At 43.3% G+C, this 18,462-nt stretch overlaps 1 protein-coding gene across 1 annotated transcript in view; it reads right to left on the bottom strand.

Moving 5' to 3' along the window:
- The window catches only part of LOC311060440 (SRC kinase signaling inhibitor 1-like), a gene marked incomplete at both ends in the record, with an annotated part of 58,831 nt that overhangs the window by 3,684 nt on the left and 36,685 nt on the right, over nucleotides 1-18,462 (bottom strand). Inside the window, 10 exons of the mRNA XM_084078618.1 lie at nucleotides 59-425; nucleotides 1,088-1,391; nucleotides 2,634-2,781; nucleotides 8,736-8,866; nucleotides 8,960-9,135; nucleotides 9,376-9,536; nucleotides 11,624-11,647; nucleotides 11,962-12,002; nucleotides 13,251-13,340; nucleotides 13,794-14,728. Of these exons, the coding sequence (XP_083934744.1) occupies nucleotides 59-425; nucleotides 1,088-1,391; nucleotides 2,634-2,781; nucleotides 8,736-8,866; nucleotides 8,960-9,135; nucleotides 9,376-9,536; nucleotides 11,624-11,647; nucleotides 11,962-12,002; nucleotides 13,251-13,340; nucleotides 13,794-14,728 (2,377 nt within the window). The remainder of the gene's footprint in view (nucleotides 1-58; nucleotides 426-1,087; nucleotides 1,392-2,633; nucleotides 2,782-8,735; nucleotides 8,867-8,959; nucleotides 9,136-9,375; nucleotides 9,537-11,623; nucleotides 11,648-11,961; nucleotides 12,003-13,250; nucleotides 13,341-13,793; nucleotides 14,729-18,462) is intronic.

Here is an 18,462-nt window from a genome sequence, read left to right as displayed (position 1 = left end):
ATCTTCGCTTGGAATTAACACAATCTGCTGCGTATTTAAACAAAGCAACGCAACTCACCCGACCCGCGACGCGAGCCAGTGCCCTCCAGGCTGTTCAGCTTCTGGGCGGCCATCTGTACCTTGCCTGGGTGTTGGTCCCCACTGGTGTTACTAGTAATACCAGTTGTGGCGGTGGTTGTCGCGGTTGTGGCCGCTGCTCCAACTGTTGTCCCAGTGGCAGGAGAGGAGGGCGTGGTGCCGGCGATAGGGGTGGTCATCTGGGGTTTGGGGGGCACCGCTGGCTTGTTTATGTGCTTGGCGGCAAAATCTAGATCCGGGATGGCCTTCATCAGCTCGGCCTGCGTCTCCTCCAGCAGCCGGTTGATGTCCTGGGCGCTGAACTGGGTCAGGCTGGCACGCTTCTCTTCCCAGTCGCGCTCCGCCGCCTGGAGTGAACAGTACAGTAAATACATACTACAGTGCACAAGACATTTATATCGATTGACTGTCAGTTATGACACAAATGATGGATGTGAACATGTAGAGCTGACACCGACCCATTCCCACTGAAATTTACGTGCACATTTATGTGGCTCGCAGTCGCAGACATGCCTGTACATTCGTGTGCGGAAATGAAATTGGTTGAAATTGAGACGTACAGATGCAGACCTAACTCACACATTATGTGCACACGCTGTGCCAGGCTGCATGGCAAACGCAGGGATAACTCTAGCTAGTGTGTGTGCACAGGGTCTGAATGAGATCCTTAACTACATGCAGATGCATCTGTGAAAGCAGATTGAAAGGAGACATCTGCTAAGTCGCACATATTTACATCAGATGTTGAATAATGTGCAATGAGCCTCGGATCAGTTGTGCAACACAAAAACACCCCTAACATGCATGATCATTTTGACTTTTGGAAAAACATATGTATGAATGCACACTCAGAAACACCCATGTACCATGGAAGGAACACAAAAAGTTAAAACAGCAAATGACAAGATAAAAAGATAAAAAGCTAAGAATAGCAAAACAATTTACACTAACTGTAAAAATGACAAAAAAAGACAGTATAAAAGACACCACATGAAGTCGTACAAATTACCAGTCTGACTTCGGCTGACACAGACTTGTCAGCGGGACGGCGACTTGGTAGTTCGTCCAGCATCCGAGTCCTGAAGGAGGATTGGATATCCTGCTCGGGACCCAAGGTGTCTGCATCAATGATGCCAGACCCGGGCATCCAGTTGGCCAGGCCGGCAGCGGCACTCAGGTCGGCGAGATTGAGGGGTGGACTGTTAAGGATATCTAGGTCCTCGGTCCTCTTCGCTGGCTGGCTGGGGAGGTCCTCTGGGCCCTTTCGCATGCCCTCTGTGAATTGTCTGTACATACAGGGGGTAAAAAATACACTGACGACATAACAGGACAACATGAAGGGTACTCGAGAGTGTTAGAGGAGACTGCTCTGAAAAAAAGTACAACAGTACTCGCTTGCTATGGGATGACGTTCATTACTTCATTTGGATTTCATGCTTTTTTTGTCCCACACTACGATGTACGGCTTAGCACCCTGCACCTGTAAGTCATTGACCTCATTCCTACAGATATACATGTACTGTAGGCTGGGCTTTTAAAGTTGTGTGCTGTTTTGTTTTGTTTGAACTCAGCGTAAATCATGCTGATGGAAACAGGCCTCCCACTTGTGCAACCTAAAGTGGGACTTATCTCATAATCCAACAGCACAGTGGTAGGTGGGATTGATTTCTAATAATGATCTGTATTCACACAGCCTGATGCCGTAAGGCTAAAAAGCTTAATGGACCACACCGGTGGTCTGGCATGTTGAGACCCCCATGCTAAGACTAACGGCATACTTGACATTACTGCCAACCATTTTCCAAAGCATACCGTGGTTGGTTATATTTTCGAGGTTGCCATTAGATTCAGTTACTTTCAGTACGGTATGAAAATCTATCCTGTCATGGCCAGAGTGCCAGTGGTGGAAAAAGTACTCACATTCTTTACTTAAGTAAAAGTATCAATACTGCAATATAGAAATACTCTGCTACAAGTAAAAGTCCAGAATTCAATATTTACTTGAGTGAAAGTACAAACGTATTGGCATCAAAATGTACTTAAAGTACCAAAGTAAAAGTACTAAAATGTTTGAGAATAGCCGATCTACAAGCTCACAACGCGTCGCATCGCGACGCGTTGTGAGCTTGTAGATCTGCTATTTTCAAATAGCCTTGGTATAAAATAGGGCTAAAGTGGTTAATGTATGTTTTATAATATAATAATTTATATCTGAAAAGTAACTAGTAACTAAAGTTTTCAAAAATTTTAGTGGAGTAAAAGTACAATATTTGCCTTTGAGATGTAGTGGAGTAGAAGTAAAAGTATTGGAAATTGGAAATACTCAAAACCTCAAAACTGTACTTAAGTACGTTACTTAAGTAAATGTACTTAGTTACTTTCCACCACTGGGCCAGACTAATATCACTGCGTAGATATTAGTCTGGAATCTCTGTGTGGAACCTGCATTTCCAAGGTGCGGATAAAAAAAAAGCCTCTGGTGATAAACCCGCCCCATATTTCACATGAGAAATATTTAGACACAAGATTTTCAGCAAAACATTTGGTGTGTATACCTGCGCAGTGAGGTGAGCGCGTCAGTCATTGTGTTGCAGCGCTTGAGCAGGGCGTCCAGACGGTGGGGCCCGTCCTTCAGGAACTTAACAGCCTCAACCTCCACCCTCAGCACCACCCGCATCTTACTCTGAAGGCTGGGAAACTGGCCTGTTGAGGGTAGAGAAAATGTCAAAGAGGGAGGGAGAGAAAGAGAGAGGGAAGCAAAGAGAACGAGGGGGGGGGGGGGCAGACACAGTCGTGGACGCGAACAGTCTTCTACCTGGCTGTTGAAGGCAAAAGGGGAAGCCTCGCCCCAAAGCACCGGCCTCAGTGGCGCACCTCGCTAATCATTAGACTACCGATTCACTACCTCTGGGAGTCTGGGTTCGACTCCCGCTTGGGACAATACTTTTTAAAACAACCGCGGACTATTTTTTTCGCCGATAAAGTATAGTTTTGGACCATGACGGAGGCGTGCCAACTCAGCAGACCTTGAGGCCGAGGAGTCGCGCCCGAGCGCCTCCAGGCGCGAGTGCCCGCGACGACAGGCCGATGGTCTGCTAGTCGACTAAGCGCCGTCCGAGTTATGTACCGATAGGCACAGAATCGTAAATGATGTTGTGGGGACTGCGTTTGCCCCAACTGCCACACTCACTGCACTAACTTAGCCCGCCAGCCCCGCCCCCTTGTGCCTTCAACAGCCCGGTAGAAGACCGTTTGCGTCGTGGACAGTGAGGGAAGTGGAAACAAAGAGACAGGAAGACAGACAGATGTACTGACACAGATACAACGCTGCAGTTCAGAGTTGAGATGATGAGATATAAACAGATGGAGGGGAGAAAGGGAGGGAGATTACAGCGCAGGAGGCTAAAACAGGATGACACGGTGCAGCTACTGTTGTGTATTTCATTGAAGAAATTAGATTTTCCTGACATACTGGGAAAGGATGTATAGCTATCTAAGAGAGAGGGAAAGATACAGACAGACAGATATACAGAGCAGCGGGAACATCAAGGTATTGACGCAAATAGAAAAGGATTTTTTTTTATATCTTCAAATTCGTAGCTTTGCAAAACAGCACTTCCCCTCATTTCCACATCTTTCGTCTAAGTCAAAGATCGAAGAATGCTTCATTCTGAATCCTTCTCAGAAAGGCACCATTTTAAGATTATATAATTCCATCCCAAACCTGAACCCTTTATCCTGGGCAGATGCAAAGTTGGCATGGGAGCAGGACATAGGTAAAGAGATACCAGGTGCCATCTGGAACTAGTATTGAGCGTATCCACACGTCATCATTTTGTATTGGACATGGGCTTATTCAGTTTAAAGTTTTTCATCGTTTACACTATTCAAAGGACCAACTGGCTGAAATGTATCCAAACATAGACCCCAAGTGCCCAAGATGTAGCCACAGCCCCTCAACTGTGGGACATATGATTTGGTCCTGCCAATCTTTAACCTCTGGAACCAATTTTTTAAAACATTCTCACATTATTTTCAACATGGCAATTAATCCCAATCCATATACTGCCATCTTCGGGGTACTGAACATAAGCCTACAAAACATCAGTCAAATGCTATAGCCTTTGCTTCACTTGTAATTCGTCATCTCATTCTTGCTAATTGGAAATCTATAACACCACCTTCCTTCTTCCTGTGGATTGAGGAGATGATTGGGGACAGCACTGTCGATTGCTGCCCCCATGATAAATCTGAAAAACGAAAAATAAAGCTGTAAAATAAATATTATATATTAAAGGATGCATGTGTCTGTATTGTGTATGCATGTTTATGTATGTATAAAGAGATGAACGAGTCAGTGTATAATAATGTATAATTTTGCTGCTTTAGAGGCTTTATTGTTATTCCGAATGCAGCGTTTATTATGGGCACGATCTGCTTGCTTGTAAAACATGTAACAAGCATTTGTTTCTGTGTGTGTACATTGTCACCACACCCCACAACCCCCTGCCGTGCCCAGGTGTAGCCTTTGTCAACCGCAGACCCCCTGGGGCTGGTACCCGGAGAGAAGGATAACCAGATTTCTGTGTCACGCTGCCATACACAACACAACTGCATTCACAGCTGTGTCTGCGTAGCTGGCACTGAGAACAGATTAGTCCGCCTGGAAATCCAAATAAGATTATAATGTGAGACACTACAAGGTCAGCTAATGTACTAAATATAAATATTCATATTATTCGAGGGAGGACAATTACAGGCCAAAGTGACGAGACAGCCAAAGTGCTAACATTTTATGAATATGAATCAAAGTCATCGGAAATTCATGAATATTTATTACATTTTATCGCAGTAATCGCACTGGGAACAACCCGAGATCTGCAACATCCTCCGATGATGAATAAAACTGAAGCCTCAACCCCTCTACAGCACGTCAAAGCATTCATTTGGATTAATTTAGTATTTTACTTGCTTTGACATAAGGGAGGTCGGCCAGTAACTCAAAGGTAGCTGGTTTGATCTCCTACACAGAAGATGTTCAGTATTCAAGCTGTAAAACTGCTGATTGTAGCGTGGCTGGTACTACAGCTACAGTGCCCACATACTCTGCTTGAGCAAGGCACTGCGCAGTGTTGCTCCAGGGATGCAACACTGTGGTTGACCCTGTGCTCTGACCTCTCTGATGTAAGATGAGGATTGATTGTTTGAATACTTTAACAGTTTGCAAAAAGTACAGATGTACAGTTATACAATAATGCTAAAAGGATAACACAAATAGCCAGAGGGCTTGTTTCCATTGTGCCTAATCTGGGGGGAAATGAGATCAGGGGAGCTCCCTCTGATGTTGTTCCTGTGGGCGTTATTCACTCTTTTGAAGTAGTTAGACAGGTACATGGGCACTGTTCCCTTGAGTATCTGTACTCTGTCCTCTACCCTGAGCCATCCCACCCTAGCGTAATGAGCAGGGGTTAGGTGAGTCATACTCCGGTTTGAAAGCCAGATAAAAAAGGTGGTACAAATCTGCTTCATGCACTTAAGGATATGAAAACGGATAGTAATAATAAGGGTGTCGAGACACGCAGGTCATGCATAACAAGACAGAGGGGCAGATATTGGGAGACTTACAGTCACTCAATAACAGATAGTGCTCTTCTGAGCTGAGTCATACTCCGGTTTGAAATCCAGATAAAAAAGGTGGTACAAATCTGCTTCATGCACTTAAGGAACATTTATAAAATCAAATCATTTCTTTCCACAGACAATCTTAAAACTGTTGTGAATGCTCTAATATATTCTCGCCTTGATTACTGTAATGCCCTATACTCTGGTCTCAGCCAAAACCTTATACATCGTCTGCAACTGGTTCAAAATGCAGCAGCTAGGCTCATCACTGGTACCAGGAGATTTGATCACATAACCCCTGTTTTAGCTGCACTTCACTGGCTGCCAGTCGCCTACAGGATTGATTTTAAGATTTTACTGCTAACTTTTAAAGCTCTTAATGGTCTAGCTCCTAGCTATTTATGTAATTTGGTTGAACCTTATGTGCCAGGGCGCACCCTTAGATCATCTGGCCAGGGTCTACTGGAGATTTATAGGGCTAAGTTGGTGACCAAAGGAGGTCAGGCCTTTTCTATTAAGGCCCCCAGACTTTGGAACAGCCTACCAGAGCAACTAAGGTTAACCAGATCATTAACAAGTTTTAAATCCCTGTTAAAAACCCACTTCTACAGAATGGCCTTCTTAGCTCCCTGAGACAAATGTTGTTTATTATTGTTCTGTTCTATTGTAAAATGTAATGTATCACTGTTATTTCATTATTGCATTGTTGTTGTTGATTGCTGTTTTGATTGTTCAAGCACTTTGTAACTTTGTTTAAATAAGTGCTATACAAATAAAGTTTTATTATTACGGGGCCAGGCTTCCAGCATGGACCCGTTTTGTTATTGGCATTGTTCCGTTTCTTCTTCTTCTTCTGCCACTTTTGGCAGTTCTGGCTGAACCGTGCATACGCTTTTTACGAAACTCGGCCATATGGTAGATGGTCATGAAAAACGATCAAGAAATAATTCTCACAATCTTTCGTCAAAAGGTGGCGCTATAGCACTCAATTGAAAAATGCCAACTTTGAACAGGTACAACTCATGCCCTATTTGACCTACAGCCATGAAACTTCAATACACATATGCGTCTCCTCATGCTGAACAACTTTCACACTCTGACTTTTGACCTCTGACCTTTAGATCTCCCACCATTTTGAATTATATGAAAAACATTTAAAACCTATCTCCTCCTGGGATTTTTGAGCAATCTGCACGAAACGTTTTACACATGAACTTTGGACCTATGCCGACAAACGTTTGCAAAATATTTTCCATAAGTGAAAAAATGAAGCTTTAATGAGCCAATGAATATTGCAGTTTTATGACAATTATTCATATGCCCCTAACACATACATGCAGACTTACCATTCTTTGAAACTTTGCAGAAATGTAAAGGGCCATTCCAAATATCACTGAAACCAATCTTACTCCAATTGGTCAAACGGGGGCGCTATAGCAATTTTTTTTTAAAGCAAACTTTAAACAGGCAAAAGTCATGCCTTGTTTGGCCGACAACCATTAGACCTGCTTACACATGTGCCTTGACTAATGAGGAACACATCTATCACGTTGACCAGTAAGCACCGCCCTTAGATTGTCCGCAATCTTGAGCAGTTTGAAAAACACTTAAACCCAGGATTTTTCAGCTATTTGCGTGAAACTGTATGATCAGTGTGATCTCTTTTTTCAGAGGTTTGTCTGTTGGTCCAATAGCGTCCCACTTAAGTGTATGTCTCACAACCTCAAGGTCACAGGTTCAAGCCTCACTTGGTGCAGACTTCATCTAAGTTGCATTTCACACAACATGACTATCAATGAATACATCTGCAATTGTTAAAGATAACATGAAATACTTAATTGAGTGCTTTTTACATACTTCATTGTGAAAATAGATGATCTACAATCTCACAACTTTTCAGATAGCAATGAGAGTATGTTTTTTCAATGTATAACATACTTTGTTGTGAAAATAGCCGATGTACAATCTGACAACTTTTAATGGTTTGTGAGCTTGTAGATCGGCTACTTTCACTAGTTTTGCTTCTGAGGAGATGTACAATTTCTTCATTGGTAAATGGTTTGTGAACGAGTGATCTTAGTGTTAGTGAAACAGGGGCTTGGGTCATGACAGAAGGCAAGAGTTTGTGATCCTCAACAGAAAATATCAGCCTGGACAAAGCTATAGCACTATAGGTAGTGTTGCAGCTACCTAAGAGTGCCTCACGACCGCAAGGTTGCCGGTTCAAGCCTCACTTAATGCAGACTCATTTAAGTTGAATTGCAAAAAACATGACTCAATCTATTCCGTTTCCATGGCTCTCTCTTCAATCTATTCCGTTTCCATGTCTTTCTCTTCAATCTATTCCGTTTCTCTGTCTCTTCAATCTATTCCGTTTCTATCTTCAATCTATTCCGTCTCTCTCTTTCTCTCTCTCTCTCTGGTTGCCCCAGGTACGATTCCAGGCCAGGTCAGCAAATGTGTCGATGAAATGAAATTTGTCCCTGAGCAAGACTCTTAACCCCTAATTGCTCACAGGCCCTCATTGGAAACAACACTGCAAGGACTTTCATGAACTGACCTGTTTTATCATTTCTCTTTCTCTCTCCTGGCCCCGTATTATCGCTGCTTGCAGCTATATTTATTATTATTATTATACTGTAGGTGTGAAGTCTAGTAGTAGTCTGACCAGTTATTTTTTAGAGGTCTGTAGTTTTGATTTTAGTGCCTTTGAGGTTCTAGCAGCTAGAGTACCATGAGGTAGGTGCATGCATAGAGTCAAAATTACATTGGATGAGTGCTCCAGCTAGTGTCCTCAGTGCACTGCATTCCTACTGACCAACGAGGAGATCCTGCCCAAAAATCGTGTTCTTTGGTTGACTTTCTTGATTACTTTTATTCCATTTTATCACCGGAAAGGTTGTTATCTAAAATACATGTGTATCTAGATACACATAGGATGTGTGTCTATGGGGGGGGTCGGGGGGTACAACAACAAATATTACACATGCAAACAGAACTGATAAGCTTTTTCCAGTGACCACCAAAGTACCTACTCTTAAGTTCGCTGAGGGTTTCTCCCAGCATCCTCAGCTCCTTGGTCTTCTGCTCCACATCCTGCTCGGTGACCAGGCCGTGGTTGATCGATGAGTTCCTCTGTAGCTCCTCCACAGACCTCTCCAGGTCACTGAAAGAAAGCAATCCATTACAGTAAATTAAGTTCAGATCCCTTTATAATGCCTTTGTATTTGGCGATGGTGATTTTAGCTTTTGAACTCACTGCAGCTGCTGGATGAGTAGCTCCTCTTGGTTGAGGTACTTGAGTCTCTCCTCCTCCACCAGGAGGCGTTGCCTCTGGAGAGGATCCTCCTGGGTGCGCGTGGCGTCGAGCATCATCAGGCTGAGCTCCGACTCCGTCTGCCTCAGCAGGGACAGCACAGAGTCCTGGTTCTCCAGCTGATGACCAGAGACCAGGTCAATGTTAGGCTGTGCAACTTAATGAGTTCTTTAATATACATTTTTCAAAACTATATGAACATTCAATAAACTATTCATGTGTAACTGTATTTATTTAGATACTGATACAGATACTGTATTTAAATACTGTTGAAAACAATATCCATGTAAAAAAAAATATTTAGAACGCCAAAAGGCAACCATCTTCCACAGACTCATTGCTACATAATCTACACACACCTGCATGTTGCGCAGCTGTGAGAGCTGTTTGCGCAGTGCATTGGTGTTCTGCTGGAGGCTCTGAAGATGTTGCTGCATCTGGGGACGGGACACCGTGACCGTCTGGTTGGCTCCTGAGGGTGGGGGTGGCATCAGGGCCAGGGGAGCAGATGGTGTCAGGGCTGCAGAGTCAGAAAGCAGGATATTGGTTCGCTGGCTTTTCTACCAGTTGTTCTGTTTTGTTTTGTTTTGTTTTGAGTTGGGTCAGTCGGTGCCACACTGTAATTGATTGAAATTGTCCCAAAGAACTGAACTAAATGAATCCAGTCTAGCCATAGACCTATGTCTTATATAAAAAAAATATATAGAAAAAGTGCAAAAAAGATAAGAAGAAAAAAGATTCAGCAACACCATCTGCCACGTTTGTTTTTGTTCTTTTTTGCAGTGCACTCACTTTTATTTATAAGGGAGTGTTGCCGCCCGTTTATTATTTTATTATTTTAGCTCACTATAACTAATTCAACATCAACAATCCAGGACAAGTTCTATCTTTAAGTCAGGGGAAGCGACTACAGCCTCACACACATAGGGCTGAACAATGAACCACAGCATGGCAAGGCTTCCGGGATAAACACAGCCTGTAGTCAAAGAAAAGCTGTATTCCGGTTGAAATCCAGCATCTAACAACAGAGTGTCCCCAGAGAGCATTGGTATATTTAAAACAGGATTGACATTGGATATGAAAACGGATAGTAATAATAAGGGTGTCGAGACACGCAGGTCATGCATAACAAGACAGAGGGACAGATATTGGGAGACTTACAGTCAATCAATAACAGATAGTGCTCTTCTGGAATGTGTTGTTTGCAGATCTACAGAATAATCTCACAACGTGTCGCCTTGTGACGTGTTGTGAGCTTGTAGATCTGCTCTTTCCCTGAATGTTCGCCTACCTATGACATGCCCAGAATAGGATGCTAGAGTTCATGTAAGAACGTACGTAAGTAACGTTCATGTAAGTTTCATCAAGGACAATCCTGCCCCAATAGTAAAGTAGTAAAAGTGAAGTAGCACTCCTTCTCTGTAGAAAGCAACTATCCTCATTTGATTGAATGCTGACAGTAGTGTAAGACATTTCACTTTGGTAGAATGCTTTCACTTTTCACGCAGGCCTTCATAAAAATCCAGGACCAGTGAAGCCATGATGTTTGGGAAGTCCTATTTTATACTTCTTCTAAATATCTGAAAAAAGTTTTTTTTTATTTTTTATTCTAAATAGTAATAATAATAATAGTAATAATTTTGCATATAATGACACCAGAGTTAAAGTGGCGTTTATTTAAACACCCCCCCCCCCCCCCTCCCCCAATAGTCTCGGTCACTGCCAACGCCTACAGATGGTCATGTGGAAGGTGTAGACAACCATGTCAGTGGAGAAATGTGGTCACCAGCCACTCTATGTGGTGGTGGGCTGGAACTTTATCCTTGCAGCATAGGTACAATATCCAACTATTCATTAAATCCTCAGTGAAATGGAGATTAAAATAGATCCTTTTTTTTAGATGCGGCTACCCTACCAATGTCCCATACGCTTAGAAGATCCCTGCGGTTGATGCAGATTATCCACTTGAAGGTAAAGGTCAAAAGTACGCTGACCAGGTGAGGGAGATACAGTGGGAGACTGTGGCTAATTTATAAAGGGTGCTTTGAAAGGGCATGCGACAGTCGCAGCAGGCAGCACCTCTGTGAAACCCTGCAGTCATCCTTAGCCAAATGTCTTTCTGCTGCCTCACCGGTTTTGGTGAATACAGGGAATGTCCTGATCTCAGCTGCGAGCAAACAAAAAAGAAAGAAAACACCGATAGCAGATCTCAGCATGAGTCAATGCTGCTGTGACTAGTTGAGGAAAATGTGTTGTTTCATCATTGTGATTTGATGAAACTGAGGAATAAGATGATATGACGTCACAACAGAGAGCAAAATCTGTGTACAGTATATAGAATGTATTGCAGCATCATACATTTGGAAAGTAAGAGGCTAAAGGTTTGAGGACTAACACTGTTAATGCTTCATTCTGAATAATCCACACACTTAAAAGGCAAAAAAAACATTCTTGTTCTACTGTTTTCTGACAGACTTAAAAGACACAAAACAAGGGGATCTGAAGGGAAAACGCACACAGATAGGATGGTCGTGGTGGTGTGCAGGGGCAGGGGGTAAATGAACAAACGTAAGAGCAGATACCAGAGACTTGGAGACACATAGCTACCTTTCTTTTTTTTAGAGCGTCCAGCTAAAACAAGAGGCATGGGCAGCATGTTAACACAGCAGCAGTAAGAAGCCAACGCACAACAGTGTGAGTTTTTTTTTGCAAAAGTGAGGCGCGTTCATTACTTAAAGAGAAAAAAAAACAGGCACTTTAATCATTACTATGCAAAAAATAAAATAAATTGCAGCGCTTAAGCAATGGACTGTGCTCTTGGGAGGAGAGATAATTTGCATGAATATCAAACAGACAGCAGTGGGAGGCAGTGACAGAAAATATAATACCCCCCCCCCCCCCCACACCACACACACACACACACACACACACACACGCACACTTACTGTCAGTTCCTGAGCAGTCGCTGGCTGACTCAATCTTCTCCCTAAAAGAAGAGACACAGTTAAAGCATTTAGAGATAGCATACTGTGCCTGCTTAGCTAGCCAACGGCTATTGATGTTTGTGTGTATGGTGTGCACATTCTGCGTAAAGTTATATTTACTGCCCTGAGTGTGTGTGTGTGTGTGTGTGTGTGTGTGTGTGTGTGTGCACGTGATAATACATGCATGAACCTGAACATGTGCGTGTGCATGTGTCTTTGTCAGTACGCTTCCCATTGTGTTGTGGTGCATTTACACATGCATGACTGTGCACATGATTTAGTGTGTGTGTGTGTGTGTGTGTGTGTGTGTGTGTGTGTGTGTGTGTGTGTGTGTATGTGTGTGTGTGTGTGTGTGTGTGTGTGTGTGTGTGTGTGTGTGTGTGTGTGTGTGTGTGCATGTGTGACTTGACAGTGTTGCATATTTAATGTGGTCGATCATTCATTCCTGCATTCCTGTACAAAATGTGTACACAAAGGAATATCAAAATGATTGTGTCTGCACAGTGCGCTCAGTATGGTGTGTGTCTAGAGATGTGTGTCGTTCTCTGCTGTGCATGTGTGTGTGTGTGTGTGTGTGTGTGTGTGTGTGTGTGTGTGTGTGTGTGTGTGTGTGTGTGTGTGTGTGTGTGTGTGTGTGTGTGTGTGTGCATGTGCGCGTGTGTACCGTACTTGTAATCTTGTGAGGGACAAATGTCCACACTAGTATAGTACATTTTGAGAAATAGACATTGTGAGGACCGTTTTCCTAGTCCTCAAGAGATATGGTGGTTTTACGGTAAAAAAAAAAAAAAAAAAAAAAAAAATATATATATATATATATATATATATATATATATATATATATATATATATATATATATATATATATATATATATTAAGGTTAGGGTTAGGCACACTAGAGGTTAGGTTTAGGGCTTAGGGTTAGGAACACTAGAGGTTAGGTTTAGAGGTTAGCTTTAGGCACAATAGACGTTAGGTTTAAGGGTTAGGGTTGGTGTCATGCCTGATTTATACATGGGGGCCCTATCTTGCACGCTGGTGACATGCAACGGAAATAGTGGATCTACAAGCTCACAAGTGACACGTTTGCATTCAGATTTTTTCCGCAAAATATAACAAAAATAATGGCATTCACAATATCGCTGTCATAAAATGTTGATAACCTGTGTAGTAATTCAAATGAGTGTATGCGTGCGTGCGTGCGTGCGTGCGTGCGTGCGTGCGTGCGTGCGTGCGTGCGTCTACGTACGGGCTGTCTGCGTCAGGACCCCTGCTCAGCACACTCTGCAGCAGTCCTGTCAGGCTGGCTATCTGCTTCTCCATGGCTTCCATGCGCTCCCTTAACACACACACCAACACAATGCAGAGCACTGTAGGGCTGTAGCTATCAATTATTATTGACTTAGATACTGATACAGATACTGTATTTAAATACTGTTTTTAAATACAGTCATGCATCTATCATATATACTGTTTACTATATATCTATATCTATCTATATCTATATATATATATATATTATGAATGATCATTCTAAACTTCGCCATGTTTTATCGACACAGCTGTTTCCAAATTGTGTTCTCTCAATTGCTTTTAACAGTAATTCTGCAGACTCTGCTCAGTGAATCTAGAGAGAAAATAGCCCACATTCACTAAATATAGCACATTAAGGACACTATAAAATATATATATAGTGAATTAAGGACACTATAAAATAGAGCGCATTAAGGACACTATAAAGTATAACACATTAAGGACAGTATAAATGCTATCCCTGAGGGCTTTGTCCTACCTGGTCTCAGTCTCATTCCCGAGCAGAGGAGAACCGAAGGCTCCGGTGTTCCCAAGCTCCCCTCCGGGACCGGCCATCAGACACAGCTGCTCAGAGCCCAGGCCCAACCCGGAGCTCTGTGCCCTGGCTTTGGGACTGTCCCCGAACACAGAGGAGGTCACAGAGTCCCTACGCAAACTCTGCCTTCCCGGAGACCCCCGGCCAGGCATGGTGCCCGAGTACGAGTCCCTCATGTCAGGGATCTTCTGCGGGGACGAATGCGGTGGCACACGCAGCCCCATGGCCAACATGGAGGCAGTGTAGGTGTCGTTGTATAACGGTCCTCCTTGTCTGTAGAGGGCTCCACTGTCCATCAGCTCTCCCTGCAGAGCGGCTGCTGAGTACGAGGTGAGGGAACGCACCGACCCGGCGCCTCCCCCCCCTCCCCCTCCCCCTCCGCGGCGGTACAGGGACCCATAGGGGTCCGCTCTGGCTGGGAGAGGGGAGTGCGGACCCCCGGCCATGCTCAGCCGGCTCGGGTCTGGGCCCAGGCTGTAGGGGTCAGCATAGATCGCCCCTCCCCCGCGGTCGTCCCCGCGTAGCAGCACCACGCTCCTGGAGCCGCCCACCTCCTCGTCGGGCTTCACGTCCCGGCGCTCCAGGATGGCGCTGGGGGAGGCGCAGAAGGCAGGCTGGGCGTGGTGGGGCTGGTGCAGCGGCTGCTGGTGATGCGGGGAGGAGTGGTGAGAGTGTGGGTGGGGCAGGGAGTGGGTGTGGTGCGGGTGATGCGGGGGACCGGCATAGGAGGAGGGTCGCCCTCCGCCGTAAAGGAGGCGGGCCCGGGAGGGCGAGCCCTGCGGGGGCGAGGCAGATGATACGGAGTGCTGGGAGGACATGGGCGGGTTGCTGAGGCGCCGATTGGATGGGGAGTCTTGAGGTGCGTACACCATCTCTCTCTGTGATTGGATGAGGAAACGAGAGGGGGAAGAACGGTTGAAATACAAAGCGTGGCCATTTTCCCCTCATAAAGCATGTTGGATCCAACCCTTTTGTACCCAAATGTGATGCAGTAAACTTTGCAGGAGCGCTCAAGAACAACACACGCAATCAGATGTTGGTCAAAATGAGTGTTATGTACAGTGCATATCTATCATTTACCTAAAAGTCAGAACTGAAAACAGCATGTAATTATTAAAATAATAAAGGCAGGCTTTGTCCTCCATTAGACTCCCCACTGTTGCTAAATCATGTTAAATCGGCAATGTTGTTAAATCATGTCGATAACTCATCGATTATGTCTTGATTTATTATTATTGATTAAGTCCATCTATCATAAGAACGTGCAGTAATGTTAAAAGATCAGTCTTTTTCTGTCATGTCAAATCCAAATAAGAATAAATTAACCACTAAATTGAGTTAAAATAATACTAGTTTGCCTCCAGTACAAAGGGAAGCTTTTTCCTCACATTTAGTTCCAGGAATTCAAATAGGAATTGCCACAACAAAAATTCGAATCACAATTTTTTCCATCATTTTACGATTCAAAGTAAAAGTGGTGGAGCAAATCCACAATTACTCATTTGTTGGGTAAAGGATTAACCTTCAGTTTTCAGAAAAACAAAAAGCTGTAGTTGGGTGTTGGGTCAATCTGAGAAAGTGATACCCAATTTTGTGGCTCTGTTCCTCTATCTAAAACAATGCAACACTTTTCAATTATACTTTTCTACTATATTTACTGCATTCAGTCTCGGAATCATGCGCAGTGACAGAACAGAGCCCCTATATTAAATCCAGTGTTATTTTTTACCATACCAGCCAGAGAGTTGGGAGAGAGAAAAAACACAATGGGATACACAGGAGTTTGCAACGCGTTGTAAGCTTGTAGATCTGCTATTTTGGCAAAGACATATAGTGTAGAGCAAACACAGTAGGGGGTCTAGTATAAAGCTCTTGGGAATCCAGTCAACCAAGTATAGGGTTTAAGAGTTAATAAACTTTAATCTCTCTCTGTCTCTCTGTCTCTCTCTCTCTCTCTCTCTCTCAGCAAACTGAGGATTTCCTCATGGCAGACTAATGATTTTGTGCAATCATCTTCCATCTTGTATCTTAGCAACACCTCCATATCCACAGCGATGCCGGTATCCCTTATGGGGGTATGGAGATGGACCATCTCTACATCTTTCCATCTCCAAGGCCTTCCAGTTAAACTCACGAGAGTGTCACCTCGCAGCACTAGCGCATTCCCTTCATTCTCCTCCTGCCTCCACCCCACACCCCACACTGTCCAAAGATGCATGGATGGGCTCTGACATCACCTGAATTTGCATGTACAAATTAATAATCATATAGCAATTAAATGCAAACATCCGTTTTTGCACAGTAGGCTGCTTTCTCGAACATAAATGTGAGTATACAAATACCAAATGGACCCAAGGGGAGGCTTCGCTCGCAACTCTCCATTTGCAAACGCCATGGACAAATCTGGCAAAAGTAGCCCAAATCTCCCAGGAACAAATTATGTTCGAGTCTTATGCTTGGTTGGGGATTGCAGAGGGGTATAATCATGATAAAGCTGACAGCATTTTATCCGAAACCTGATTTATTTAGTGATCATCTCTTCTGGTGAGTGGATTAGGACTGCTTCCTACTCCAAACAATTTCACTGTATGAACCTATGTGTACTTTTCATATGTAGATGAACATAGAACATTAATTAACGTTAGATCATGACCGATTCTGTCGGCGGGGAGCAGGAGGGAGATTGAAGGAATCAATTAAGTTACGTTGTTGTGCCCCTCTTGCACTTTGCACACTGTGCGCTCTCCTGCACAGGGCATGAGATGGACATGACATCTGTGGGATGTTATGCTGCTGTGCCTCGCTCGCATCACACACTGTAATAAGCCTCCCCTGTTGTAGACGTAATGTTGACAGGACAGCGGACGAGCATAAAGAAGCTGGTCATCTTGGAATTCACAGAATGGGAAGAAGAGACACAAATTTATATTTTCCTCGTTATGTATTATTTCACTCGCCCGCTCACTATCAATTAATATGTAAATTTGTATGACCCAAATTCGCCCGCCTTGCGGATATCCGCAGCATCCGTGATCGGCACATCTCTACTGTCCATCTATAGCGTCCTACAATCCTGTATCGGTCTGGAACTCCACGCACACACGCACAGACTTATCAACGGAGGTATTTGATTGATAAGAATTAAATTGGCAGATGTGTCAAATCCTGTCTCCTGTTACTGCCTCCTCCTAATTTCTCTCTCTCTTTTATGTTTGCACCAATCCTCTCTTTTGGATATCCTGTTTTGCATTTTACATTTCAGTCTTTTATGCTACAAATGCAACATTCAGTAACTTATCATCTCACGGTTTTGGGCTAATCCACTGTGCAATGCACAATGACAGAATTCAACATGGGTTTTAAATAGAAACCAGCGTTGCAAAATAGAGGGACATGGACAGTGTTTTTCCTCTGTTAGCAATGGCTGAACCAGCTTACATTCTGGCACAGATTTTGTCCCACGTATATATTTAAACGGTAGTTATGTAAGGGATAATGAACAGCAAGGCGGTCATTATTGAGAAATGAACACCGCAGAGGGGTCTTGAATCACCCTGAAGGTGTTTATTTCTAAATAATGACCGTTTTGTTGCTTATTATCCTGCTTATTTCATGGCTACTTACTAAAGAAATCAATCATTTGACACAAGAAATTTAACAAAATGTATTTTTGTCATTGCTTCCGGTATAGAAAATTGTCGTTTGTATACTCTGTCACAGTCTTTTTATTGTTCCCATGACTACTTTCAAATAATGGTTACAAAATATAAAATATAGAATAATGTAAGATTATTTTAATATTGGGCCAGAGAGGTGAGAGAACTCATTCTTATAAACACTGTTGCAGGCAGCTACACCCAAATGCCACACTATGAATGCTAGTATTACAACATACCTGCATAGACAGCTGGAAGCTGCACACACAATTTGTGTTATCCTTTTAATCAATCAATTAAAACACGCCCATGGACATACAGTATGTAGCATCAAACATGCATTTCAACCACACACATGTATCAACACACTTATATGAACTGATGTTTTATGAACTGACAAACTCCCACTCATTTTCTCACTTACTATATTTGTTTTCACTTTACAACACACTTCATGACCTTTTTATTAAAAAGGCTGTTATATACATGATACACTGGCAATCCATGGGCAATGGCTGTTATTTACACTGTGTCAATAAATGAGTCATCATAGAAGCCCAGTCAGCAGCAGCAGTGATGTGAAGGCCTGGCATTGGTCCAAGAGAACCAGTGCCTGTGTGCACTATTCCATTACTCATTCACACCAACTGTTTCACGGACAGCGCCCCCGCTTAATTTATGATCAGACATGTTGCGTAATGGATGCCGTGTTTTTGTGAACAACCAACTTATCAATATTATAGCAGTAAAACATGAACATGGCATGGAATGAATGATAGTGCTGAATGCCGCTTTGGTGGTATGGTATTTTATCAATTATTAATCAATGAAATCTTATTCCCAATCCCCTCCCTACTCTGTCTGTCACAGATTGGGTTAACTTTGATCAAAATGTAAACCCTGGTGGCTTAAATGGCAACAAATAGTATACTGTAAAGCAATGGTTCAGGTCCAGG

Source organism: Gymnoscopelus microlampas (assembly GCF_963454915.1).
Source record: "Gymnoscopelus microlampas genome assembly, chromosome: 14".
NCBI lineage: Eukaryota > Metazoa > Chordata > Actinopteri > Myctophiformes > Myctophidae > Gymnoscopelus > Gymnoscopelus microlampas.
The sequence above is the reverse complement of the archived record's forward strand: the minus strand, read 5'-3'. Positions and strand labels throughout refer to the sequence as shown.